This window comes from Pleurodeles waltl, chromosome 4_2, assembly GCF_031143425.1.
Source record: "Pleurodeles waltl isolate 20211129_DDA chromosome 4_2, aPleWal1.hap1.20221129, whole genome shotgun sequence".
Classification (NCBI taxonomy): Eukaryota; Metazoa; Chordata; class Amphibia; order Caudata; family Salamandridae; genus Pleurodeles; species Pleurodeles waltl.
The window spans coordinates 501,733,986-501,760,931 of record NC_090443.1 but is presented as its reverse complement, the minus strand read 5'-3'; the positions used below and the strand labels follow the sequence as shown (position 1 = coordinate 501,760,931).

The 26,946-nt window shown below is 44.0% G+C and overlaps 1 protein-coding gene across 2 annotated transcripts in view; it reads right to left on the bottom strand.

Moving 5' to 3' along the window:
- TADA1 (transcriptional adaptor 1) overlaps positions 1-26,562 on the bottom strand; it is a 193,009-nt gene extending 166,447 nt beyond the window's left edge. Inside the window, exons 1-3 of one of the 2 annotated variants that reach the window (XM_069231972.1) lie at positions 26,379-26,562; positions 15,461-15,552; positions 8,274-8,339 (exon numbers count right to left, since the gene is read on the bottom strand). In XM_069231972.1, coding sequence (XP_069088073.1) covers positions 8,274-8,339; positions 15,461-15,552; positions 26,379-26,452 — 232 coding nt within the window. In that variant the 5' untranslated portion in view covers positions 26,453-26,562. Of the gene's footprint in view, positions 1-8,273; positions 8,340-15,460; positions 15,553-26,245 lie in introns of both variants that reach the window. The other variant, XM_069231973.1, reaches the window with a different exon arrangement.
- Positions 26,563-26,946: the final 384 nt, after the last annotated feature.

Sequence of the window (26,946 nt, the reverse complement as noted above, 5' to 3'; positions counted from 1 at the left end):
GGGGACTAAATTCAGAAGAGAAGATCCCAACAAGACTAGCACCACTTAGGCAGCTCAGGAAGTGCTAAATTATCATCTTTGCTCTTCAGATGGGGATCCTTACGCTGCTGCTAATTCAATTTTGAATCCTTCTCTAGTGACTGGTGGCTTTGTCCTGGCTTCCTTCCAGTTTGTCTGTCTTCACATTGGAAAGAAGGGTTCTGGGGGTTATGGATAGACTGAAGGGTTTGAGGCAGGCACCTAATGGCAGACCGTCAATCGCAAGAAAACACAGGTTATTAAGATCCTTTACTGCCACTGCTCGATATAAACCCTGAAGCAGTAATAATGGTTATAATGGCAGTCCTGATAATACGAGTTGGCAGGAGTGGTCAAGACCAATGCTCTCGTCTGCCATGCTCCAACATTTGTGCAGCTTCACATTTCATTTGTGGCATGTGGCTGATCAAAGAATAACTGCACACTGTACATTGTATTGTTGAATACTTACTAAACACAACAAATATTTAACTTTGCTGCCCAGTTAGATTAGGGCTAGCTTGAGTCGGGGGGCTTCTAACATATGCGTTTGTAGGAAGTTGGCTCTGTATGTGCTATTTCAAAGTAAGGAATAGCATGCACAGAGTCCAAGGGTTCCCCTTAGAGGTAAAATAGTGGTAAAAATAGATAATACTAATGCTCTATTTTGTGGTAGTGTGGTCGAGCAGTAGGCTTATCCAAGGAGTAGTGTTAAGCATTTGTTGTACATACACATAGACAATAAATGAGGTACACACACTCAGAGACAAATCCAGCCAATAGGTTTTTGTATAGAAAAATATCTTGTCTTAGTTTATTTTAAGAACCACAGGTTCAAATTCTACATGTAATATCTCATTCGAAAGGTATTGCAGGTAAGTACTTTAGGAACTTCAAATCATCAAAATTGCATGTATACTTTTCAAGTTATTCACAAATAGCTGTTTTAAAAGTGGACACTTAGTGCAATTTTCGCAGTTCCTAGGGGAGGTAAGTATTTGTTAGGTTAACCAGGTAAGTAAGACACTTACAGGGCTTAGTTCTTGGTCCAAGGTAGCCCACCGTTGGGGGTTCAGAGCAACCCCAAAGTCACCACACCAGCAGCTCAGGGCCGGTCAGGTGCAGAGTTCAAAGTGGTGCCCAAAACACATAGGCTAGAATGGAGAGAAGGGGGTGCCCCGGTTCCGGTCTGCTTGCAGGTAAGTACCCGCGTCTTCGGAGGGCAGACCAGGGGGGTTTTGTAGGGCACCGGGGGGGACACAAGCCCACACAGAAATTTCACCCTCAGCGGCGCGGGGGCGGCCGGGTGCAGTGTAGAAACAAGCGTCGGGTTCGCAATGTTAGTCTATGAGAGATCTCGGGGTCTCTTCAGCGCTGCAGGCAGGCAAGGGGGGGGTTCCTCGGGGAAACCTCCACTTGATCAAGGGAGAGGGACTCCTGGGGGTCACTCCTCCAGTGAAAGTCCGGTCCTTCAGGCCCTGGGGGCTGCGGGTGCAGGGTCTCTCCCAGGTGTCGGGACTTTGGATTCAAAGAGTCGCGGTCAGGGGAAGCCTCGGGATTCCCTCTGCAGGCGGCGCTGTGGGGGCTCAGGGGGGACAGGTTTTTGTACTCACAGTCTTAGAGTAGTCCTGGGGTCCCTCCTGAGGTGTTGGATCGCCACCAGCCGAGTCGGGGTCGCCGGGTGCAGTGTTGCAAGTCTCACGCTTCTTGCGGGGAGCTTGCAGGGATCTTTAAAGCTGCTGGAAACAAAGTTGCAGCTTTTCTTGGAGCAGGTCCGCTGTCCTCGGGAGTTTCTTGTCTTTTCGAAGCAGGGGCAGTCCTCAGAGGATGTCGAGGTCGCTGGTCCCTTCGGAAGGCATCGCTGGAGCAGGATCTTTGGAAGGCAGGAGACAGGCCGGTGAGTTTCTGGAGCCAAGGCAGTTGTCGTCTTCTGGTCTTCCGCTGCAGGGGTTTTCAGCTAGGCAGTCCTTCTTCTTGTAGTTGCAGGAATCTAATTTTCTAGGGTTCAGGGTAGCCCTTAAATACTAAATTTAAGGGCGTGTTTAGGTCTGGGGGGTTAGTAGCCAATGGCTACTAGCCCTGAGGGTGGGTACACCCTCTTTGTGCCTCCTCCCAAGGGGAGGGGGTCACAATCCTAACCCTATTGGGGGAATCCTCCATCTGCAAGATGGAGGATTTCTAAAAGTTAGAGTCACTTCAGCTCAGGACACCTTAGGGGCTGTCTTGACTGGCCAGTGACTCCTCCTTGTTTTTCTCATTATTTTCTCCGGCCTTGCCGCCAAAAGTGGGGCCTGGCCGGAGGGGGCGGGCAACTCCACTAGCTGGAGTGTCCTGCTGGGTTGGCACAAAGGAGGTGAGCCTTTGAGGCTCACCACCAGGTGTGACAATTCCTGCCTGGGGGAGGTGTTAGCATCTCCACCCAGTGCAGGCTTTGTTACTGGCCTCAGAGTGACAAAGGCACTCTCCCCATGGGGCCAGCAACATGTCTCGGTTTGTGGCAGGCTGCTAAAACTAGTCAGCCTACACAGATAGTCGGTTAAGTTTCAGGGGGCACCTCTAAGGTGCCCTCTGTGGTGTATTTTACAATAAAATGTACACTGGCATCAGTGTGCATTTATTGTGCTGAGAAGTTTGATACCAAACTTCCCAGTTTTCAGTGTAGCCATTATGGTGCTGTGGAGTTCGTGTTTGACGGACTCCCAGACCATATACTCTTATGGCTACCCTGCACTTACAATGTCTAAGGTTTTGTTTAGACACTGTAGGGGTACCATGCTCATGCACTGGTACCCTCACCTATGGTATAGTGCACCCTGCCTGAGGGCTGTAAGGCCTGCTAGAGGGGTGTCTTACCTATACTGCATAGGCAGTGAGAGGCTGGCATGGCACCCTGAGGGGAGTGCCATGTCGACTTACTCGTTTTGTCCTCACTAGCACACACAAGCTGGCAAGCAGAGTGTCTGTGCTGAGTGAGAGGTCTCCAGGGTGGCATAAGACATGCTGCAGCCCTTAGAGACCTTCCTTGGCATCAGGGCCCTTGGTACTAGAAGTACCAGTTACAAGGGACTTATCTGGATGCCAGGGTCTGCCAATTGTGGATACAAAAGTACAGGTTAGGGAAAGAACACTGGTGCTGGGGCCTGGTTAGCAGGCCTCAGCACACTTTCAATTGTAAACATAGCATCAGCAAAGGCAAAAAGTCAGGGGGCAACCATGCCAAGGAGGCATTTCCTTACAGCGTTGTACTAAACTTCCCTTTAACAGAACAAGCCCCCTATTTGGTGCCTGCATCATCTTCATTGCCCTCACTAGACTTCTTGAGAAATTTGTAAGATATAAGTTTTAGGGCTGCAGCTGCTTCTATGACCCTTTGTCAGTCCCCCTACAGGAGGTCAGAAGGGGCTAGAAGGCCTGAACTGTGGAGACTGGGGTCATTTAATTCAGATCTCCCCCACGGTGGCTCTGTGAAATGGGGCATGTACAACCCTTTCAGCACTTGGCTCTGAGTGGTAGTGATGGCAGTCACAGGGTTTTCATGGAAGAAGTGTGGGGGTGCTTGTGCTTAGCCCTCTGCAAACACACATTAGTATAATAAATTATTTTTCAACCCAGTGCTGTTCTTTGAAGAAGAAATGATTTTAAAACACAGTAGAAATAAATATTACACACATAAAAATTAAATGTGCCCACTGCTATTTCTTGCCCTGGTGCTAGAGTAGATTGGTGCGCCTCTTCCCACTACTGACCCTGGAGACGCCCTTATGGTACCAGTGCTTCCCTCTCAGGTCGGGTTCAAACACAATTGGGCTTAGATGCAATTACCCCATATAGTGCATCATTAGTGCACAGTCTTTTTTTAACTCCATTCACTGGTTCTCACCAAATAGTCTCTTTCAGTCTGTGAACGGGATGGTACTTCTTGAGTGGCCAACCCCTCATCAGATGTTTGTACTCTCACCCTCTTCCTAGCTGAACACAAGGCTGAAGTTTTTCTTGGCCTCCTCAGCAGCTGCATCTGGGTGATGTGGCTGCAGTCAGGGATGGCTGCTCAGTAAATTGCAGGACCTTCTTATGGGATGACCATCAAGTGTTCAGTGCAGCTAGACTTGGACTGTTCAAATCCTGTTCGATGCAGCCACGCATGGTCAGACTCAAGCAGATGGTGAGGACTTCCTACTTGAATGTTGGGCCATGGCATCAGGCACACCGAGGTCTCAGACAGCAGAGCAGCTATGGTTTTCGCTACAAATACATGCAGAGGAAGCAGCTTTAGGGCCCCGCCACAGTTAAACAATTTAGGTGCTGCAGCTCAGGTCAGAACCACAACTTCATACATTAGGCTCAGCGGTTCAGGTCATGCTGCAACTTCACAGATCAGGCATAGCAACTAAGATCATGCCGCAACTTCACGAATGCTAACATGAATCAGACTGAAGAGACTGAGGCCCACTTATACTTGGGCACACACATTGCTCTATACTATCCCCAACTTCTGCAGACCCACAGCATCAGGGGTATGCTGCACCTCGCTTCTCCTGGAAAATCACTGCTCCAGTACCTTTCAGCAGGCAGACTGGCTTCTTAGTGTTTTAAGACAGGTAATCAGCTTTTGCAGCAAGGAGTGGACTCAAGTGATGTCCCCTAACCTTTCGGAAGCTAGCGGTCTGGCAGACACCAGCACATGCTGCAGAGCACTCCCTTCCTTGGTCATAGATAACTTCAAACTTGAACAAGTGGGTCGGTCCCACCAAAATACAGTAAAAGTGGATAGGGGTTGTGTATCCTTTGTCTCCACTTTCAGAACTGGTTTTGGGTAGTCCTCTTTTCCAGTGTGTTCTCCAAGCTTCTCTAGAGACACAGACCTTGTGTAGAGTGATACATCTTACAGTGGGGTAATCTCCAGTCTGGAGCACTCACAACAGAGGCACAAACAGTTGTGAGATTTCTGTATCTAGCTGTCATCAGCCACAGTGAAGTGTGATTAGGGGAAAAATAAAAGTCTGGCCTTCACCTTGACCTACAGAAACTGCAATTTCACCCCTGAAACCCCCTCCACCTCAACCATCTATGAAATGGTAGTACTTCAAGAAGACTAGTCAGCAATTTGTAGAATCACATTTCAAAAAGAAACCTTGTCTCCTATTTTCCCACTTCAGGGTCTAGGTCTCCTTCCATCAGCTTTAGGAATGTCAACAATATACTTTCACTGTCTGGGATCCTAGAGGCCTCTATTACTCTGGTGCATTCACACGCTACATGCATTTCCCACGCAGGCCACATGCAAAACACACACAACATACACTTGGAATGCTTGCACTAGAAATCTGTGCATACAAGTGAATTCTCCAACTGTGGGCCAGAAGGCCTCCACTCCAGTGACACAGATAAAAGTGTATGGTCATAACAGTGGATTTACAAAGCATGGAACGCCGTCACCACTGCTCTACATGTTGCACCTATGAAAAGGACAGTAGACATGCTTAGAGTGTCCTTCCAGGTCGAGGACCTTCCGTGTATCAGAGAAAATGCCTAGGCCTCTGTACACACACTAGATAACTGTGAGACTAAGGCCAAATTCAGAAACCATGATACCAGATGCACTCAGTCGCGTATTCAAGGCAGGGAAACAAGATTGTACAACATGCACATTCTTGTCCCAGCACCCCTCGAACACTGCCACTTGAAAGCAGGCCATAAGCCATCGTCTTAAATCCCCCTGAAGTTTTTTTTAATATGTTGGACCAGCCTGGGATAGCATAGTATACGGAAACATTTAACCATCAATCCTCACTAACAAAGTATTTGGGCTTATTATAGGTTGAGGACTGCAGTTCTAAAGATGAAGCTGCAGACTCCCATCAGGCATTGAGCTCAAGCCTGCAGATTCACTAAGCCATAAACTGCTGTGTCCATGGTGGGTTTGCCTCACTAACCAACTGGTGGAGAGGGCCGAGACAGAGCTTGGTTCTCCATCAGGAATTTGCAGCCAACTTGGGGACTAGGAAAGCAGATATACTTAACTGAAGCAGGCCCTCACTGGCAAAAGCAGACCTTATACGCCAGTGCCCAAGTCTGCATGTTGCCAATTCTCCTTGGAGGAGTCTTTTTGTCAAAGGGATAGCAGGGGGAAGGGTTGTTATTCATCCTCTTTGCCATTTCAGGGATTTTTAATGCAACCAGACACATCCCTAAAGAGGGTCTGGTGATTTAATGTGTTCTCAAAGTCAGCCCACTCTGAAAAGAGTAGAACAAAGAGAGAAGGCTAAAGTATACAAGTAACCTAAATTGGGCAACGTTGACATAACCTAGATTCTCAAAGTTTTAGAACCAGGAAGAGACCTTTGCATGCAGGAGGCATGACAAACAAATAGCTCTTTGTTGTACACATCTAAGACTCAGCTCACCAAACTTCAATGGCAGATATTCCTCTACCATCCACCTTCTTCAAGGGTCTGTCTTCAAAGAGATAAGTATACCCCATCTGCCTAGAGCAGGGAGGAGTGAAGGGCACTACTACACCACTAACAAGAACGCAAACGCTTCCCTCTCTATAGGCATTGTTGCCAGTTCAAAAAACAATCAGCAGTTAGGATACTGCTACACATCCATTAGACCAAGGCAGTACCAGGCCTAATCCACCGCATTCTACAACTACGAAGGGAGACAAAGGCAAGGACCAAGACACAAAACTTTACTTAAAGCCTCTCATTTCTCAACTCCTCGATAAGGGTATTTAAGCCTTTCACTGAAACCCTAGCAACAGTTTACTTGACAATATCAATTTAGTATCTAAAGGGAACATGAGGTGCAAGCTGGTGGGGGCCAGAGTTTTGGGTTTCACACTGCTTGGCCCTGACCATACTCGGAAAGCTTGGACTTTCTTTTCCGCTTTTCACACTAAGGGCCTGATTACAACTTTGGAGGAGGTGTTAATCCGTCCTAAAAGTGACGGTAAAGTGACGGATATACCACCAGCCGTATTACGAGTCCATTATATCCTATGGAACTCGTAATACGGCTGGTGGTATATCCGTCACATTTGGGACGGATTAACACCTCCTCCAAAGTTGTAATCAGGCCCTAAATGCCTATCATTCCAGGTGTGCTTGTCCTGAGTAGTCTTGAGGGTTCCTCTTGATTATTATTAATTTTAGCATCTACCTCAAGCCCTTGGTTTTCCTATGGCCTCAGTTTTTTTCTAATGCCAATGATGCCCGCAAAGCCTTCAGATGGTATTGGTACCAGAAATCTTCAAGACCTGTCTCCTATTTCAGGCAATGTCTTTTTGATGTTGAGGCTTGGATGGGGAGAATCTGTTCAATCTGAACAGTTATAGCAGTTTGAAGACACTGTAAAAGCTGGAGTAAGAATCTCACTTCCACATCTTGGTGTAATACATAAATGGGTGAGCACCCAAAACCAGTACCTCTTAGACATATTTTCCAACTCAGCCATATCAAGAACATTCCTCCCTTCTTCTATTTGAAAGTAAACATACAAATCATTACTGTATTTGCGGACAATAAAAAGTGATAGATAGAATGCAAGAAAGAAACTGAAGAGAGAATGTGGTTATCAGGTACCTCAACAAGAAGGGTGGTTAGTTTTGTAGGACTGACCTATGTGATTCAGATAGGGGCAGCTTTGCTGCTGATGTGAGAAAGTGGAGCCATTGGAGAAAGAGTGAGTAGCAAGTGTCAAGTACAGCAACTCTGAATGACCAGTCCACCAAAGCAGGTGTGCTTGTGAGAAATCACAGGGATCTTATGTTCTCCTCGCACAGTTTGGAGTAGGAAAAGTTTGTTTATCTCCAACAAAGCAGTCTTTTTCCAAGTTGGGTTTTTATATATAGGGAAGCAAAACATTAGCTTCCCAAATCTGTTGAACGGCTGCAAGATACTTTATAGTTACTAGGAAACTATTAGAAATGCATTTTGGTGTCTTTTATGAAAAGTTTATATTCTGTTGTTTGAGCAACTATAAAAATAACATTTAAAATATTTGAATACCAAAGATAGGTCAATTAATTTCCCAGTTCAACATCAGAAAATTAACCACCCTACCACAACGTGCTTTCTCACTTTTAAAAGGACATATAGTCCTACTGATACAAGTCTGTGAAATGGCTGCAGTCACAGATGCTCTGCCTTTCCAGGAATAAGTGGAGAATCAAACTTTCCTATGCCATGAAAAACAGTAGGGTGGAAATCGCTGAAGTTATCACCAATTTCAGTAAATGCAGCACACCAACTTACCTGGAGCAGAGACCAAGATCTGGCAGCGTGTGAGGATGGCCAGCAGAAAATCATTGTGTGAATGAACTGTAGAAAACCAAGAAGAAACCAGAATCTATTTTCAGAAGTAACACTTGAGCAACACAGTCAACACAAAAATTATTGGAATATGTTCTGAAAAACAACCATTCCCTCATTTTTCACAGAAAACGTATTAATTGAGGTGGCATCTCTGCAAGTGCCACAAGTGTTTAAAACAAAGAACAATAAAAGGGAAAACAGAACATGACGATGCCTCTTGGCATCAACATGATTTTCAATAAAGTACTCTAGATTGATGATTGTGTGACTTGGTAATGGCCTTGTGTGAGAAGCAGCAAAGTATGAAAAGGGTTCAAACCACTGTTTCAGTTGTTTCAGGTACATTCAGCCAAACATGTGATCTGGCTCTACAAATCTGTTCATATTCTTTTCACTGCAATAAACACTGACAAACTATGCCTGGAATGCCAGGGGACAGAACACTGTTTTTTTTCTATTTAGTAGTAAGATCTTGTATAGCACATATCTCTCAGAATTACAAAGAACTGATTAACTTTAATTGGTAAAGGACAAAGGAACTTTAATATGTAAAGGACATGGGAATAACAAAAAGATCCTCAAAATCAACACTGGCTTTTGTGTAATGACAGGCTGTCAGGTTTTATTCTGTACACTATTTTACGACGATTGATTCTGTATTTCATTCTACTGTTTTATGTATATACTTTATAACAATGGTTACGGAAAATAATCAAGATTGCTATGCTTAAACTTTCTAAATATTTATTTTCTAATGTTTGATGGAATTGGTGTATTCTGAATGAAGGAACAGCAGTCTTAACCCTTCACTGCTAGGCATTTTCACCCCCGCGCTGAGCCATTTTTTTTGGCTATTTGCGGTCGTTGGCTCTTAGGCCTCCATAACTTTTTGTGAACATAACCTATCCACACCAGGTCTGCAAGGTTTTTCCAAGGAAAATAACTTGGCAAAAAAAGAAATATTGAAAACGAGTAGGAAAAAAGCAAGCATTTGTGACAACATTTTCATCTGTAACTTTGTCGCGATGGCAGATTGACAAAAGCAATATACCATTACGTCAACTAGTCCCTTCTAGTTGCAGGGATATTTAGGATTTGTAGGTTCTCCGGGAACCCTAGGTACCCAGAGCAAACAACTGAGCTCCACCACACCAACGTTTTTCATTGAGTACTGGGTATAGCCCAATTCTTCTAACGAATTTGGCAGAGTGAAAAATGGGTATCAGGAAACTTGTGTATCTCTGAAATGGGCACATGATATAGAGGTCAGGAGCAGTGGTTATTTCTACATCTCTGAATTTGTGGGTACCCATACTAGAGTATGATTTGGAGGGTATTGTTCAAAATGTCATATTTCTTATACACAGTCTTATATTTGAAAGACACAAATGCAGCAAAATCAAATAGGTAATAACAAATGTCTACTATTCTTTGTTCCTATAAGGCCCCCGATAAAAATGGTACCCCACTTGTGTGGGTAGGCCTAGTACCCGCGACAAGAAATTACCCAAAATGAAACATGGATTAATCACCTTTTCTCACTGACAACTGACACTCTTTTTTCCAATGTAGGTAGCTCTAGATTTTGGAGCGCAGCTCAGCCGGTACCTAGGGAAACCTAGCCAGCCTGTACATTTTTGAAAACTAGACACATAGGGGTATACAGGATGAGCTGACTTGTGTGGTTCTCACCACACTTTTTGTACCCAGAATCCCCTGCAAACCTCAAAGTTTGACTAAAAAAAAAAAACACACATATTTTCCTCAGATTTCTGTGATAGAAAGCTTTAGAATCTACAAGAAGCCGCAAACTTCCTTCCACCCAGCATTCCCCCAAGTCTCCTGATACAAATGGTACCTTACTAGTGTGGGTAGACCTGGTGTTCGCAGCAGCAACTGCCCAAAACGCAACATTGACGCAACACATTTTTCTTCTGAAAATTGACCCTCTTTTTCCGATGTGGGTAGCATTAGATCTAGGACTGTAGCTCTTCCAGCAAAACCTAAACAACCTTTATATTTTTAAAAAACAGTCACCTAGAGAACTCCAGGATGGGATGACTTGTGTGGCTCTTACCAAGTTTTTTTATCCAGAGTCCCCTGTAATCCTCAAACACTGACGAAAAAAAACCCACCACATTTTCCTCACATTTGTGTGATGGAAAGTTCTGGAATCTACGGGAAGCCAGAAACTTCCTTCTACCCAGCATTCTCTCAAGTCTCCTGATAAAAATGGCACCTCACCTGTGTGGGTAGACCTAGTGCTCTCAACAGGAAACGGGCCAAAACGCAACATGGATGCAGCACATTTTTCCACTGAAAACTGACCCTCTTCAGGGATGTGGAATTCCTATCGCCCGCGCCCGGGACATCCTGTTTGGGGTCAAGGGCAACAAGTTTTTATGTTTACTTTGTCCTTGGGACAAGTAGGCCCAACCCTCTGCAGCACAAACCCTTTGGCTGCCTGTTTACAGAGAGTGAAACTCTCTGCAGTTGAGGTAATGTGTTTCCAAAAGACAATGCTGTTCGAACTTGTATTTATGGTTCATTATTTGAAAGCCTTCATTATTAGGGTAAGTGCTGTAAATAAATGTTTTAAGGTCACACTTCACTACTGACGTTGGTTCCAATACAAAAAAAACAAACATGTATACACATTTTTGAAAAGTTTAGGCTATGAGGCTAAGTATAATGCTCCCAGAATGCTCTCTGATTAGATGCAAATGAAGTGTCATTTAGTAAAATGTGTTGATGCATGCTAGTATTTCCCAAAAATATTTCTAATGGAAAATCAGTGTAACCATTTTCAACACGATTATGGGAAGCATGAAAATAAACAAACACTGACAAAGCCAACTGATCTGACATATTTTTATAAGTCTTTTAGTTTCATCAATGCGTGTCTTATTTTGACATGGCTTTTGTAACACTTTATTGTTGTGGGAGCTACCAGGCCCTCAACATTGTAACAAACACTGGCAAAAAAAAAAAAAAAAGTTTTTGAACTCTAAAAGCACACGTTGCCACCAGTGGCATAACAAAGGCCCTGCAGCCGCCCTCCAGGGGGCCCCTTCAGCACAGCACCTGCCCTGAGTGAGTCTGGAGAGGGGGCTCCTCTATGTTCTTTGCAAAGGGGCACCCTCCAGTTTCGTTACGTCACTGATTGCCACTGTAGTTCCTGACACTGAACAAAACTACTTTGTGTGCCAATATGCTCCGTGTGGAAGAGCAGAATGCGATCACTCACAGTAAAGCCAGCCGAAAGAGAGAGAAATAAAAGTTTAATAAAAACAAAATGTCTTTGTTAACACTAGACCTAATTAGGGACCAAGACCCACATGTAGGTAGCTTTTTGCATGTCGCAACTGCGACTTTAGCTGTTTGCGACGTGCAAAAAGCACATTGCGATGCACAAACCCAGTTTTGCGATTCGGTAACCTGGTTACTGAATCGCAAAACGGGTTTGCGACTCGCAATTAGGAAGGGGTGTTCCCTTCCTAATTGCGACTCGCAGTGCAATGTAGGATTGTTTTGTGACCGGGAACGCGGACCACTGCCTGCTCTGAAAAAATGAAACGAAAACGTTTCATTTTTCGTTTTTGTAATGCATCTCGTTTTCCTTTAAGGAAAACGGGCTGCATTACAAAAAAAAAAAAAATGCTTTATTGAAAAGCAGTCACAGACATGGTGGTCTGCTGTCTCCAGCAGGACACCATCCCTGTGAGGGCAGCCATTCGCAAGGGGGGTCGCAAATTGCGACCCACCTCATGATTATTGATGAGGTGGGCATTTGCGAAGCCCTTGCGAATCACAGATGGTGTCAGGGACACCATCCTACATTCGGATTTGCGACTCGCAAATTGCGAGTCGCTCTGACATGCAGGTTAGTAGGTTTGCAGACTCAAAGGCATTCCAGCCCTGGAACTATTGCTTACTGCTTCCTCCAGCCCCAGTATGCAGATCTGCAGAAAGGTGGCAAAATAAGGAAATTGCTACAGTAGGGATTGAAACTGCAAGCCCTACTATGGTAGTAGCCCTGGCATAATCAGAGAGGCTATTATCAGAGCTCTTACATAATGAGATCGCTGCCATAATTTGTCGCCACACTACATGGCACCAAAGGGACAAGTAGATCTTTTTACAGGACAAGTAGATTTGAGAAGCAACCTGTCCCCTGGACAAGTAGATATTTTAATAAATTCCACACCCCTGCTCTTTTTCTGACGTAGGTAGCTCTAGATTTTGGACACTAGCCCAGCCAGCACCTAAGGAAACCTAGCCAACCTGTGCATTTTTGGAAAACAGACACCTGGGGGAATCCAGGAGGGTTTAACTTGGGTGTATCCCATTAGGATTTTTTTACCCAGAATGTCCTGCAAACCTCAACCTTTGACTGAAATCAGGCATTTTCCTTACATTTCTCTGATGGAAACTTCCAGAATCTGCAGGAATCCACAAAATCCCTACCACCCAGCATTGCCCTACCTGTGCCGATAAAACTGCAGCCTCACTTGTGTGGCTGGGCCCCAGGGGGCAGATCGGGGGATTCCCCTGTAAATGGTGGGCAGCCCCTAGCCCTCCAGGGGACAGATCTGGGGCCGTTGCCCCATCTGTCTCCCCTGGGGAGATGCAGGGGGATGGGGGAGTGAGGGGAACTGAAAGACTGAATATAGCCAACAAAACAAAGGGGGAGCAAAAGCCCTTGCCCAAGGGGGCACTCCCCCCTGCCTGGTGTTTAGTGGGTGGATCCCTGCTTGGGGATCATCCTCTTGAAGCGATTCCCAAGCAGGGATCCACTAGGGAGGGGTACCATTGGAAAGGGGAGGTTCTACCCTTTACAATGACACCTCTCCAGTCTGCTTCTGCACTCAAGGGCTGAGATAGCCCCTTGAGCACCAAGACAGTGAAAGTGAAATGAGCTTTGACTTTTGTTTTCAGTGAAATGACATCAGAGTGCTATGCACGCTGATCGTTATTTCAGTGAAAACTAAAAACAGACTCTGAACCTGGGACAGCTCTTTCCCAGCTCTCAAGGCTGTTTTTAGAAAAAGAAAAACCCTCTGCTGTGAATAGCAGAGAGATTTGGTGGTCGTGTGCAGAGGACAGAACAGTTACGTACCCAGCACACAACCACCGTGATCAAGGACAGAACCGTTCTGTCCTCAGCATTGAACTGGTTAAAGAGAACTTGGGGCTCTGGGAAAGAAGTCCCTTTTTAGGTTTGACTTAATGCTGTTTTCACCACTCATTACACATTACTCAATGTAACATACAAAAATGGACTATAAGTGTCACTATAAGTGTCACTTTTTGGATGATTAAGAAAGAGGTAGGCTGCGACATGCAATGGTTCAAGGATGAAGTAAAGATTTCTAAAATGGTAGAACCAATTTTTGCTATTTTCATCAGTGGCCAAACATATGGTACATGTTATGCAAGCTGGTTGTTAGCAAGTTCTTATTTTCAAAGCACAAATATGCATCCCTGTTGGGATAACATATTACATTAAAGTAAGTAAAATACTTATGTTATATTTGTGATTTTTTCCTTCTTGCCAAATGCCAAACATTTAAATAATTTGAAAACACAATTTTGTAGATAAGACATTTTAAACAATAAAACTATGTTTAAACGAGTAGAAGAATTTAAAAAAGAATGTGTACTTTTTTACATCTTGCTGCATAATGTCAAAAAGCATTTGTTTTAAAGAAGAACTATAATAACAAGTAAGTATTTGGCTAACTTGACTTATGTAGACTGTACAACATATTTTTTGGTGCTGGGTTTTCACTTAATAAATCAGTGCGTTTTCATAAATGTAGTCTTTATTTGCTTCAATTAGGTAATGCATCTGACAATTACCTGTAAAGGGAAAATGCAAGGTATGGTTACGCCATTGGTGAAGAAGATCGATTTGACAAACATAAGTGTGTCATATGTAAGTATTAAAGCAATTATGGCACTAAAATGCAGTATTCCATTTATTTCTTGCCTTAATGTGTCAGCCACTGTGTATTGGTTTATATATGTGGCTGTCTTGATCTTTATGGCCTGCCTTGACATTTTTCTAATAATATATGTTTCCTAATTCTCTGTCATGCCCCCTTGTGGCTAATGCTTCTTCCTGTATTTCCTCCCTTGCTTCCTCCGTTCCTATCCAGCTTCCTCCTTGCTAAACAGACAGAAAATCTGCTAATAACATCAGATAATTTTTAGGAAAGATGATTCCATTCACAAGGATCCATCTTCATTCACTCTCTGCTTTTCTTGTCTTCTGTTCTGGTACTATTGCTCTGACATTGCCTTACAGCAGAATTAAAACTATAAAAGAAACTAACATAGCATGTCTCTTGCTCTGTGTCTAGGTATATGCATGTCAGTTGGTCGTTGAATACGAGTGGGTGCTTGTAGGTACGTGCACATTAGTGTCAGTTTGCAGATCTACAGGTGCGTTTGGATAACTGTAAGCAAAATGCTCTGTCTGCCTATGGGTTGGGTCTCTGTAATATGGCTCTACACAATAAACATATTCTTCATGAAATCTTACTATCTATAAAGCAGTTCAATTATGTCTGTTTTTGATTATGGTTATGGGCTCCCTAAAGATCTTTATCTCTTACTGTACAATAGAGGACCAGTGACCCGGTTTTGCACCACAAGCCATGTGTTTTAGGACATCTGGGTGGTCAGCAGGAAAAGTCCTGTTCTTTATTTTTGACATCCTTTATCACTGCCCTGTGCTTTTGACCATGGAAAAAAATGAAAAATATATGCACAATGAAAAGCACAGAATGCCACGCCCACATCACCCCACAAAGTTGCCACCTTCAAACTAGGAAGGGCGCTTTGCTTCATCTTCACCCTCATCGAAGGACTGAAACATGGAAAGTAATCCAACATGTGTAGTTCAGCGGTTCAATTCCGATTTGTCTGATTAAGAAACTGAGTTTGAATTCAGCTTTTTCCACTTCACCAAAACTGAACGATCCCAGGAAAATCCTTTTTTCTATTTGTTCCTCAGTTCCCTTTCCTGCGAACATTGAGAGCACTTGGAAGCAGTATTAAATAAGTAGAGTTTTCCATACGCTAAGAACATTTTAAGAATGAGAATTCATTCCTTTCCTTACCATTATCTTGTGTCAGCAGCCTTCGAGCCTCCAAATCAAATTCTTCCTTGCTGATCTTCTGTTTGAACCATAACTTCAGATTGGCCCAGTATCTGCGCATACAACAGAAACAGTAAAGATGAACTCATGCGCTGCCAGCTAACAGCTGGGTGGATGCTCGAAGTGACTCAAGAAAAGGCAACAGGCTGATTTACTAGTGACATATAAGCCATCATGGCTGGAAAGTGACATAGGGGAAGACATTTAATCAACCACAACACTACATTTGCTAGAAATGCCAAAAAGGGAAGTTGGTGTGCTAAGGGAAGAGTCAGGGTGTGGCACTATTGTCACACTATTGAAATGCGGTCATGCAAAGAACGCTTGTGCCCGGATTACAGATAGTTACACATATCACTGACACGTAATTCGGTTGGAGTGTGTTAAAAAAAGGTTTGCTGGTCACAAATTGTTCCTGCCAATACCTACACAATTAGGTCAACTAACACACTGCACTACAAAGGCCCTGACACACAACTACTTAGGTACATTTGAAGGGCATAAGATCCATCAACATAAAAGGCAACTCTTACACTGCTGACATGGATTCTATGGAAGGTCACTAGACCAAATCTTCCACCAATGGCTCACAGAGTGCAAAGACAAGCAATGAATGACATAATTCTCAATGAGGATGGACAATGGTAAGGTCCCTGAATCACCTTTGAATCCCTACTGCAGTTTAAAAACCCTCCCTCCAAACTGGATGACAAACTAGATCACCTACACTCTCTTACAGGCAGGGAAAGCTTAAATGCCTCATTTCCACAGAGACACTGTGCACTTCCAGGAAAAAAAAGACATCAGACAATTGAGAATTGGCAAACTCTGCACTAAAGAGAAACCAGATAATATACCGTCACTTAGCACTACTACGCATACCATGCTTTCTTCACAAGCACATGTAGATTTAAACAATCTGAAGCTTCAACCCACAACCAATTGCCTCTACCCTGCATAGGTGTCACATAACATCACAATGCACAAGCTGTTTAACTACACATGCACTCTACAACACAACATGCGTAACTTTGATAAATTCAATTAGAGTGCTTTATTTTTGGTATGTAAAAAAGTGTCGCTCAGGCACCCGAAAATTAGACACAGTGAAACTACTGCCATCTATGTAGGTGGGACCTACAGATTCATAAAGATACAATGCAACTACACTGGTAAACAAAATACACTATAGAAAGTACCACACATCAAACTCCAGAACAGCAGACGCTTCATATGATGATAAAACTGCTCATGGATATTCACCATGTCTCCTTGAATGCGAACAGCTCAATTAAAACTTCACTAGAGCAAATTTTCACCACAAGAACCAAACATGTTTGTGAATTGTGCAAAGAATCTTTCTTGGTAACGATGTCCAACATAATGCCTCCCTGAACTTAGATAGCAACACATTGCTCACAGTGTCCTCAAAAGTCCTCAAGATCAACCTTGCCAAAAGCAAAGATTTCAGAGAACACACATGCATGTAGTTCACCATGCACACTGATGTAGCAGCAGGCACATTTGGAGGCAGAACCATTCGGTGCCTTCACCAGAACTATCAACTGCAGCTCCACATCTCAGCTTATAATTTACTTAACTTCCCACAAGAACTTTAGTCTGACAGTTTCTTTATTTCTTCAAGGTCGATATATACATATACAGGCACTCGGTGTCACTCTTTCTCTGATGTCTTTAGTTGCTTTCAACTCGGTAGCTTCTGCCTGGTTGTAGATGAATTTACATGATCGCTAGTATAACTGACAAAGATGGCATGCCAGATGGAGCCACATAAAAAAGCTTCCTACCATACAGTCTAGTTTCCCAAATGTTCTCCTACCTGGTGCTGGCGGTAGCTACACCAAGTCCAGCAACACCTTCAGTTTGCAAGAATCCCTTAGCTGGGCTCTTGCTGCCCATAACACACACAGTGAACTCCTCAATCACTACTTCAATTTAAAAAAAGAGCATGGATACAAGTAGTCAGTGGAAGCAACAAGTATACTTCTTCTGGGAAGAATCAATTTTCACAAATGTGAAGCCACACGGCATGCTTACATCACTGTATGCTGCGAAGTACATTGTACTGCAATAGGATATCATAAGCAATTTCAGTTTCCTGCCCTAGGTTACCTAGTCGGCAAACAATAATAATAATTATCATTATAAGCAGATTAAGATGACTCGGTAGGTTAACAGCTTGCCACAATATGCTGGTCACAAGTTTGAGTCCAGGTAGACAAACTCTATCTTCCATCTTACCCAGGTCAATACACTGATTGCCATTAAACTGGGTAATAGTAGCATCTAAAACTTCCAGTACTTTAAAAAAGAGAAAACTGTAAAAGCTGAAGTTAGCTTTTCCTTGTTTTCTAAAAACTGTTCCTATATATTCTTCCTAAAAAATTTTTTTATAAAGACCATGCCAGAATCCGTCTGACCTGCTGGGGATGAAGGGAAATCCTCATTTTATGTGTATTATGAGTAGAAAGATGGGCAGGTGGTAGCTGAAGAAAACAAGACTTGTTAAAGAAAGAAGATCTTCCCTTTGAAGGCATAAGTCAACTTTTTTGGTTTTGTCAATGCTTGTTCTTGATGTAGAACAGCATCGGCAAAAAGAAAGGTCTCCTGATGCTGAGCAGCGTTAGCAAAAACAAAAAAGTCAAAAAGGGTGGCACCAGGATGATGGAGTATGCTCGCAGTACGTCATTACGTATAAATCAAGATGTTGAGAAGGCCATTTTAGGTCTCACCTACCACACAGCACAAGCAGTCTGCTGGTTATTGTGTGCTCACCAGGAACTTAAAGTGGGTTTAGAGCCAGCCCACTGCTTACCACTGGGTGGGCTCAACTGTAACTCTCATTTGCTTTCCTCTTATTTGTTAGCTTGCCTTCTACTGCTTATGTTTGTTGTCCCTTCCCAGGAGCATAGCCTCTTAATCATCCTTTCAACTGACTAACTTGTATCCTTCCATTGCTAATTTTTAGGGAACAATCTTTTTTTTGGTTAAGCACTCCATGAGACTGCATGTGTGCTTCCTTACGCTTGCTTCGCATTCCTTGCTGAGCTATCCCTTATGTGCTATTCTATCACTTCCCCGTCCTCACGCTCAGTGTTGCTACCCGCCCCAGTGTTACTCCCTCCCTTGTGTTCCTCTCCCCAACTCTGTGTTGCTCTCTCCTTTGTGTGCTGCTTTTCTGCTACTCTCCTACCCAGCTTTATTTTTATTTTCTGTAACCCCTCCTTCACTGACTCCCTCAATCCCTGTGACCTTTTTCTTTTACATTTTTATTTTCACAATCCTCCAATTATTTCTTTCATTGTTTAATGCTACATTTCTGATTGGTAAAAGTAAAAAAAAGCCACCCATGTCATTTAGTAGGCACAGGCCTTGAGTATGCAGGTGTCTACAAAATGACCCTGCCTAATCAACATGACCTTTTTTATCCTTTTTCGACCATGCTAAAGAACAGCACAAAATGCTTTCTGCTGATACTGTACAGCATTACCAAAAGGCATGTGCAAAGTCATTCAGTCCCATAGGTGAGACCTACTGGCATTGCCAATGCTTGTTTAAAAAATAAATACTGTTCCAAGATGTTTGGCGCCTAAATTAAATGACCTGCCCAGTAGCAAAGTGCAGCTGCATAACGTCCTTATAAAAGGGGGGGGCTGGTGGTGGGGGAAGAGAAAAAACAAGCATTTGAAATGCAATCAGTCTCGCATTTGTGAAAGTTAGAGCTCTTGGCGTAGAAAATATCAATGTTTTTTGCTTGTGTTTTTTTTTGTATGCAGTGGAATGATGTTATTTGCACAGCGCTATTGCCATTCGTATGACCTTGCGGCACTGGAGAACCAGAAAATTGGTAACGGGTTATGAGGGAGGGGAGACAAGGGTAATATTCTGGCTGAAGAAAAAAGAAAAAGTAACAACATCGTGGAAAACACAAACACTCAGGGAATGCAAGATTAAGTAAAGTATGTGAAATGCAAGCAAGAACAACATGGTTACAATAACGCTTTAACACTTATTATTCAGAAATCAATGAATATTTTTGCCTGAAAAGTTAAGGACATAACTACAGGGCCCAGATGGGACCCGGTTCAGTGTCTATTGTTTATATCCTTACAACACGTAAGCTGTATGGTTTAAAAAGACCACATCCCTGAACACAGAGCAGCAGAACACATTTTATAAACTAAAATAAGGAAAACAGCTGATAAGGATCATGTTAATCTTTTTCCATTCAATATATCAAACAGGTATTGCAGTACCTTTAGGAATGGTGCACTTCCTAACCCGGAGAAAACAATGGGCGTTATTTACAAGCCCCTTGCACTGCTGGTGCGTCACTTTAATAAGGAAAAAAAGTGGCACACCGGCTCCGCAAGGGGCTTGTAAATAAGCCCCAATGTTACTCAAAGAAAGAGGAGAAAACATAAGTAGCGCTTTACTTGCAAACTCTGTAAATTGGCACGAATGTGTATGGTTGTGGATAAAACCAATCTGCCCACTGTGCGACCACTCTGTCTGGCTTCATTTTTTTACTCCATATTTTGAACCTTTTTTTTGGTCTCCATCCTAAGGCTGCACTTTGGAATAGAAATATGTCAGAAAAGGGCATCTGCAGCCTAAGTGTTTCTTTCGTTTTTGGATCCATTTCACAGGAGAACAAGTAAAGGAAAGGAGAGGAGAGGAAAGAGATGTTTGTTGAAGTCATGCTTTTAAGGAAGTGAGGAGTGAGAGAGACAGAAAGAGAGGGAATAAGAGGAAGAAAGAGGGAGAGGGAGGAAGGCAGCTGCAGAGCAGGATAAGTGAACACTGAAGAGATGGGTGGTGTGAGGTGAGGGAGAGGGGTCCTTGATATTCAAAAGGGGGCCTATACCATGGTGAGGCAGATAAATCCATGCAATTGGTTGTATTGCAAGTGGACCAAAGGCGAGCCAAGGAGTAAAGTTAAACGTTTTCCACTGAAAGCATCAACCAGGTACTGCAGTACCTCTAGGAATGGTGCATTTTCCCAGCTGGGGAAAACAAGGTTGTTCAAAGAAAGATGAGAAAATAAAAGTATTGCTTTACTGGAAAACATTGTAAAGTGACGCTAAAGTGTGTGGTTCTTTTTTTAATCCATTTCGCAGGGGAACAAATAAAGGAAAAGAGAAAAAGAAGACATCTGCAGCCAAAGTATTTCTTTCTATTTAGAATCCATTTCACAGTTGAACAAAGAAAGGAAAGAAGAAGAAATAGAAGGTAAGAGCCATTTGTTGAAATCATGGTTTTCAGCAACTGGGGAGGAATGATGTCATCAGCTCAACATGGAAATGTATGCTGTGCTGATACACGAGCCAGCGAGCAAACCTAAAAGAGTGCGCTGGAAGGAACATACTTGATACAAGCAGTGTTGTGGGAAGGGTGAAGTGGTAGGGGGTAGAAGGCACAGAGAGATTAAGTGACAGCACTGCAAATGAAGCAGTAATTGATATTAAATTAAAAGAAAAAAACAACCAGAGACCCCAGAGGGGTGCTGGGGTGGGCAAGCGGTGTTGTGGGAGGGGTGAGGTGGTGGTGGGGACGGCACAGGGAGATTAAGTGAGGACGCGGCAAATGGCAGCATTAGTGATCAGGGAGAGGATGCACAACAAAACACAAACATGTCCCCTAAAGTAAATAGGCTGCTGGGCTTTGCACTGAGCAACCAAAGAGCGGAGTGTGAAACCAGGCCCCTGCATGGCCCCCACCCACAAGGCACTGCCTTCTACTGCGGGACGACAAAAAGGAACGATTACTAAAATCCCCATGGGAGGAAATGAGATACACAAAGGAAGGACAATTACACGCAATACGCCAATAAAATGAGAGAGGGTACAGGGAGAGCAGACTGCCATGGGAAGGAAACAACCTGCGATAGAGAAAATTAAAGCAGACACGTTGTTAAAAGGCACAAAACCCACAATGCAAATGCCGACCGAAACATGAGACACAGCACAAAGAAAGCAGGCTGCCATGAGCAGGAAACAACCCGCAATGGTGCAAATGAAAGCAGGCATGTTGTTAAAAGGCCACACCGATTCACCCACCTCACCCCACACCAATCTACCACACTCAATCCAATCCACCCAAATCCAAACCATTCACTCCAAACCAATCCACTCCACTCCAATCCACCACACTCCAAACCTCCCAACCCATCTCACTCCAAACTGCCCCACTCCAATCCCAATAATCTGCCCCACTCCAATCTGCCCCTCTCCAATCCAAAACAACCTGACCTCCACCCTGCCCAATGTCAATCCAAACAAATGTGCCCCACTCCAATCCAAAACATTCTGCCCCACTCCAACCCAAACAATTATGCCCCACTCCAATCCAAAACAATCTGACCCAATCCAATCTGACCCACTCCAATTCAAAACAATCAGACCCCACTCCAGTCTGCCCCATTCCAGTCTGCTCTATGTCAATTTGCCCCACTCCAATCCAAAGCAATCTGACCCACTCCAATCCAAAGCAATCTGACCCACTCCAATCCAAAGCAATCTGACCCACTTTAACCCACAATTGCCCCCCTCCAGTCTGCCCCACTCCAATCCAAAATAGTCTGCCCCACTCTAATCTGCCCCATGCCAATCTACCCCACTCCAATTTAAAGCAATCTGACCCACAATTTAAAGCAATCTGACCCACTCTAATCCAAAGCAATCTGACGCCATCCAATCTGACCCACTCTAACCCACAATAGCCCTCACCCCAGTCTGCCCCACTCCAATCCAAAACAGTCTGCCCCATGCCAATCTGCCCCACTCCAATCCAAATCAATCGGACCCACTCATACACATAATACGTGCCCCCACTCCAGTATGCCCCATTCCAATCGGCCCCACTTCAATCCAAAACGGTCTACCCCACTCCAATCTGCCCCAATCCAATAAAATATGTCCGATTCCAATCCAAAACAATCTGACCCACCCCAATCCAAAACCACTGACCCCACTAGTTTGCCCCATGCCAATCCAAAAAAAGTACCCCACTCCAATTCAAAACATTCTGCCCGACTTCAATGCAAAACAATCTGCCCCACTCCAATCCAAAACAATCTGACCCACTCCAATCTGACCCCACTCCAATCTGACCCCACTCCAATCTGACCTATGCCAATTTGCCCCACTCCAATCCAAAACAATCTGCCCCACTCCAATCCAAAACATTCTGCCCCCCTCCAATCCAAAACAATCTGACCCACTCCAATCTGCCCTCACGCCAATCCAAAACAATCTGACCCACTCCAATCCAAAACAATCTGACCCACTCCAATCCAAAACAATGACCTCCCCTCCAGCCTGCCCCACTCCAATCCAAAACATTCTGCCCCATTCAAATCCAAAACAATCTGACCCACTCATACACATAACATGTGCCCCACTCTAGTATGCCCCATTCCAATCTGCCCAACTTCAATCCAAAACGGTCTGCCCCACTCCAATCTGCCCCAATCCAATAAAATATGTCCGATTCCAATCCAAAACAATCTGACCCACCCCAATCCAAAACCACTGACCCCACTAGTTTGCCCCATGCCAATCCAAAAAAGTACCCCACTCCAATTCAAAACATTCTGCCCGACTTCAATGCAAAACAATCTGCCCCACTCCAATCCAAAACAATCTGACCCCACTCCAATCTGACCCCACTCCAATCTGACCCCACTCCAATCTGACCCCACTCCAATCTGACCCCACTCCAATCTGACCCCACTCCAATCCAAAACAATCTGCCCCACTCCAATCCAAAACATTCTGCCCCCCTCCAATCCAAAACAATCTGACCCACTCCAATCTGCCCTCACGCCAATCCAAAACAATCTGACCCACTCCAATCCAAAACAATCTGACCCACTCCAATCCAAAACAATCTGACCCACTTCAATCCAAAACAATGACCTCCACTCCAGCCTGCCCCACTCCAATCCAAAACATTCTGCCCCACTCAAATCCAAAACAATCTGACCCACTCATACACATAACATGTGCCCCACTCTAGTATGCCCCATTCCAATCTGCACCACTTCAATCCAAAACGGTCTGCCCCAATCCAATAAAATATGTCTGATTCCAATCCAAAACAATCTGACCCACTACAATCCAAAACCACTGACCCCACTCGTTTGCCCCATGCCAATCCAAAAAAAGTGCCCCACTCCAATTCAAAACATTCTGCCCGACTTCAATCCAAAATAATCTGCCCCACTCCAATCCAAAACAATCTGACCCACTCCAATCTGACCCCACTCCAGTCTGCCCTATGCCAATTTACCCCACTCCAATCCAAAACAATCTGCCCACTCCAATCCAAAACATTCTGCCCCCCTCCAATCCAAAACAATCTGACCCACTCCAATCTGCCCTCACGCCAATCCAAAACAATCTGACCCACTCCAATCCAAAACAATCTGCCCCCTCCAATCCAAAACAATGACCTCCACTCCAGTCTGCCCCACTCCAATCCAAAACATTCTGCCCCACTCAAATCCAAAACAATCTGACCCACTCATACACATAACATGTGCCCCACTCTAGTATGCCCCAGTCCAATCTGCCCCACTTCAATCCAAAACGGTCTGCCCCAATCCAATCCAAAACAATCTGACCCACTCCAATCCAAAACCACTGACCTCAATCCAGTCTGCCACATGCCAATCCAAAAATATGTGCCCCACTCCAATCCAAAACAATCTGACCCAATCCAATCCAATCCAATCTGACCCCACTCCAGTCTGCCCTATGCCAATTTGCCCCACTCCAATCCAAAACAATCTGTCCTTCTCCAATCCAAAACATTCTGCCCCACTCCAATCCAAAACAATCTGACCCACTCCAATCTGCCCTCACGCCAATCCAAAACAATCTGACCCACTTCAATCCAAAACAATGGCCTCCACTCCAGTCTGACCCACTCCAAACAGTCTGCCCCACTCCAATCCAAAACAATCTGCCCCACTCCAACCCAAAACAGTCTGCCCCACGCCACTCCTCCCCATGCCAATTTGCCCCACTCCAATCCAAAACAATCTGCCACACTCCAGACTAATCCACCTGACCCCAAATCAATTCACCCACTCCATCCCAGTCACCCCAAACGACCCCATCCACCTCACCTGACCCCAATCAACTTAACTCCAATCCAGTCCACCTTAATCCACCAAGCCAATCCACCATAATCCAAACCACTCAAATCCAATCCAGTCAACTCTAGCCTACTCCACTCCAATCCAACCAACCCCACTCCAATCCACGCCATCCATTCCACCACACTCCACTCAAAACACCCCACTCTACCCCAATCCAACAGACTACCTCAAACCACTTCAACACACTCCACCATATCCCACACCACTACACTATAAGACACTGCACTCTACGACACTCTCTGCCACTGAACTCTACTCCCCTCTCAACTCCAACCTATGACACTCTACTCCCCAACTCCACGCCACTAACTTTTAGCTATGCTGAACAACAGCCACACCGGTGTAAAACATAGCCAATAGCTCTTGTATAGGTGAGATCTATTGGCTTTGCCAATGCTTGTAATATTATGTGCCTGTTTGTGTATTGAGGGGGGTGAAAGGAGAAACAGGGAAGCAATGCAGGTTTTCATCCTATGTGTGATCTGCAGGTCATCTGATACAGGTTGCATGGGATAGTTTTGTGCAGTGTTTCTTAACCTGTAGTCCACAGACTCTTGGGGGTCTGTAATGCCTACTCAAGGGATCCTCAACAGTTTGTAAAATGAAATAGTAATGGCAGAGTAATAAATGCACGTGCACGTAAAATAGCAAAATCGAAAATTCTAAAACGTTATGTAAACGTGAAGGAATTTGAAAAGCTCCAACCTTCTAATTAAAATTTCATTTTGATTCCTTCATATTTTTGTGAAATAAATACAAAATTCCATAATGTGTGCATTTATTTTAAGTACACTTGTTTCTGTATGTTTTTGTATTGTTCTGGGGTTCAAATCACTGAAATTGCTTACATTGGGGTTCCCTTCTTCCAGTAACCATTCAGAAGTCAGAAGATTGAGAACTGCTGGTTTTGGATTAACAAACTGAACTACAAAATTTCAAGGTGTATCCTGCTGGTCACAGATTCTAATCCTAGAGAAATAAATACACCTATTACAGATATAATGTATATTTTCTGCAGTTCAGAGATTCCGGACCTTGAGAAAAGGTTCAGTGGGTTAATGCACTTACTGCATTGACGTATCTGGGTCATTGGTCACAGGTTTATATCAAAGAGGTGGATTAATTGTATTATTACAGAGAGCCATGTCTCGCCTGAATGCCAAATGCCAAGAAGCCCTAATAGCATGGATTGTGGAGCATTCTGAGACTAAAAAGAGAAAGATCTAACATGTCGATGTGTCTGAATGTTAACAATCTATACTTTACAAAGCTATATTTACCTATAAATTCAGGGAGTAACGATGCTAAATATGTTATGTGGAGTATCATGTAGGACAGCTCAACAAAATAAATACAAACCAGAACCTCACCCCCAATGCTTGGCACACACGCACCCACAACTGCACCGTTTTGCGAATGCTATACTTGTTTAACAGAATGCGAACGTTGCAAAACAGTTTTACAGAGTTTATTACATTTATATATACAAATTATCATTTTATGCAGCTTTCTTTTCCTTCAGTACCCACACCACCACTTCCCTGGCGGGCACTACTCACAAATCTAGCCCGAGGTTTGAATGAACCGTAGGCCACATCGCCTATGCACGGCCACCGGAGCTCCTCCGACCCCAGAGAGATATGGACCAGGAACAGACCCTCCAAAGTTGGAGAATACCAGAGCCGTACTCACTGTTTCACGTTGTCCCCCAACGCCTCACTAAGGCTCTTCTTAGCTGCTTCCAGCTCGCTCACGAAGGTCGCCATCTTTGAGCCCACCCGCACGACTCTTCGGAGAGAGAACGGTTGAAAACAGAGAAAATATCACCGAGGAACGAACCAAAGTGCGCCCGCTCGCCTCAAAATGTGTTTCAAAACTGGTTGACCGATGGTGCGCAGGCGCGTGAAGAGTGACTCTATACCCTGCGCACATACCTCCTCTGGAACAGTGAAATGAAATGCGGTATACGCACATTGAGGAAAACAGAAAGATGTTTACGGCTTCTATTATTTAATAATGAATACAAATATTTTAAATATAGTGTACGTCTTTTTCATCTTCATTTCGGCGTCACAACAACATACGTGCCTGCCTACATTTCGAAATATGAAAGAAGGAGATAATGAAAAACAGAGGGGATCATTTTTCTCTATTGACTAACATTGAAAAAGCGCGATTGTTGGCAAGTCCGCAATCATGTCCTGTTTAAACTATTGTGTTCGTTATTGTATACTACATCGCAACTATTTTACACTATTTT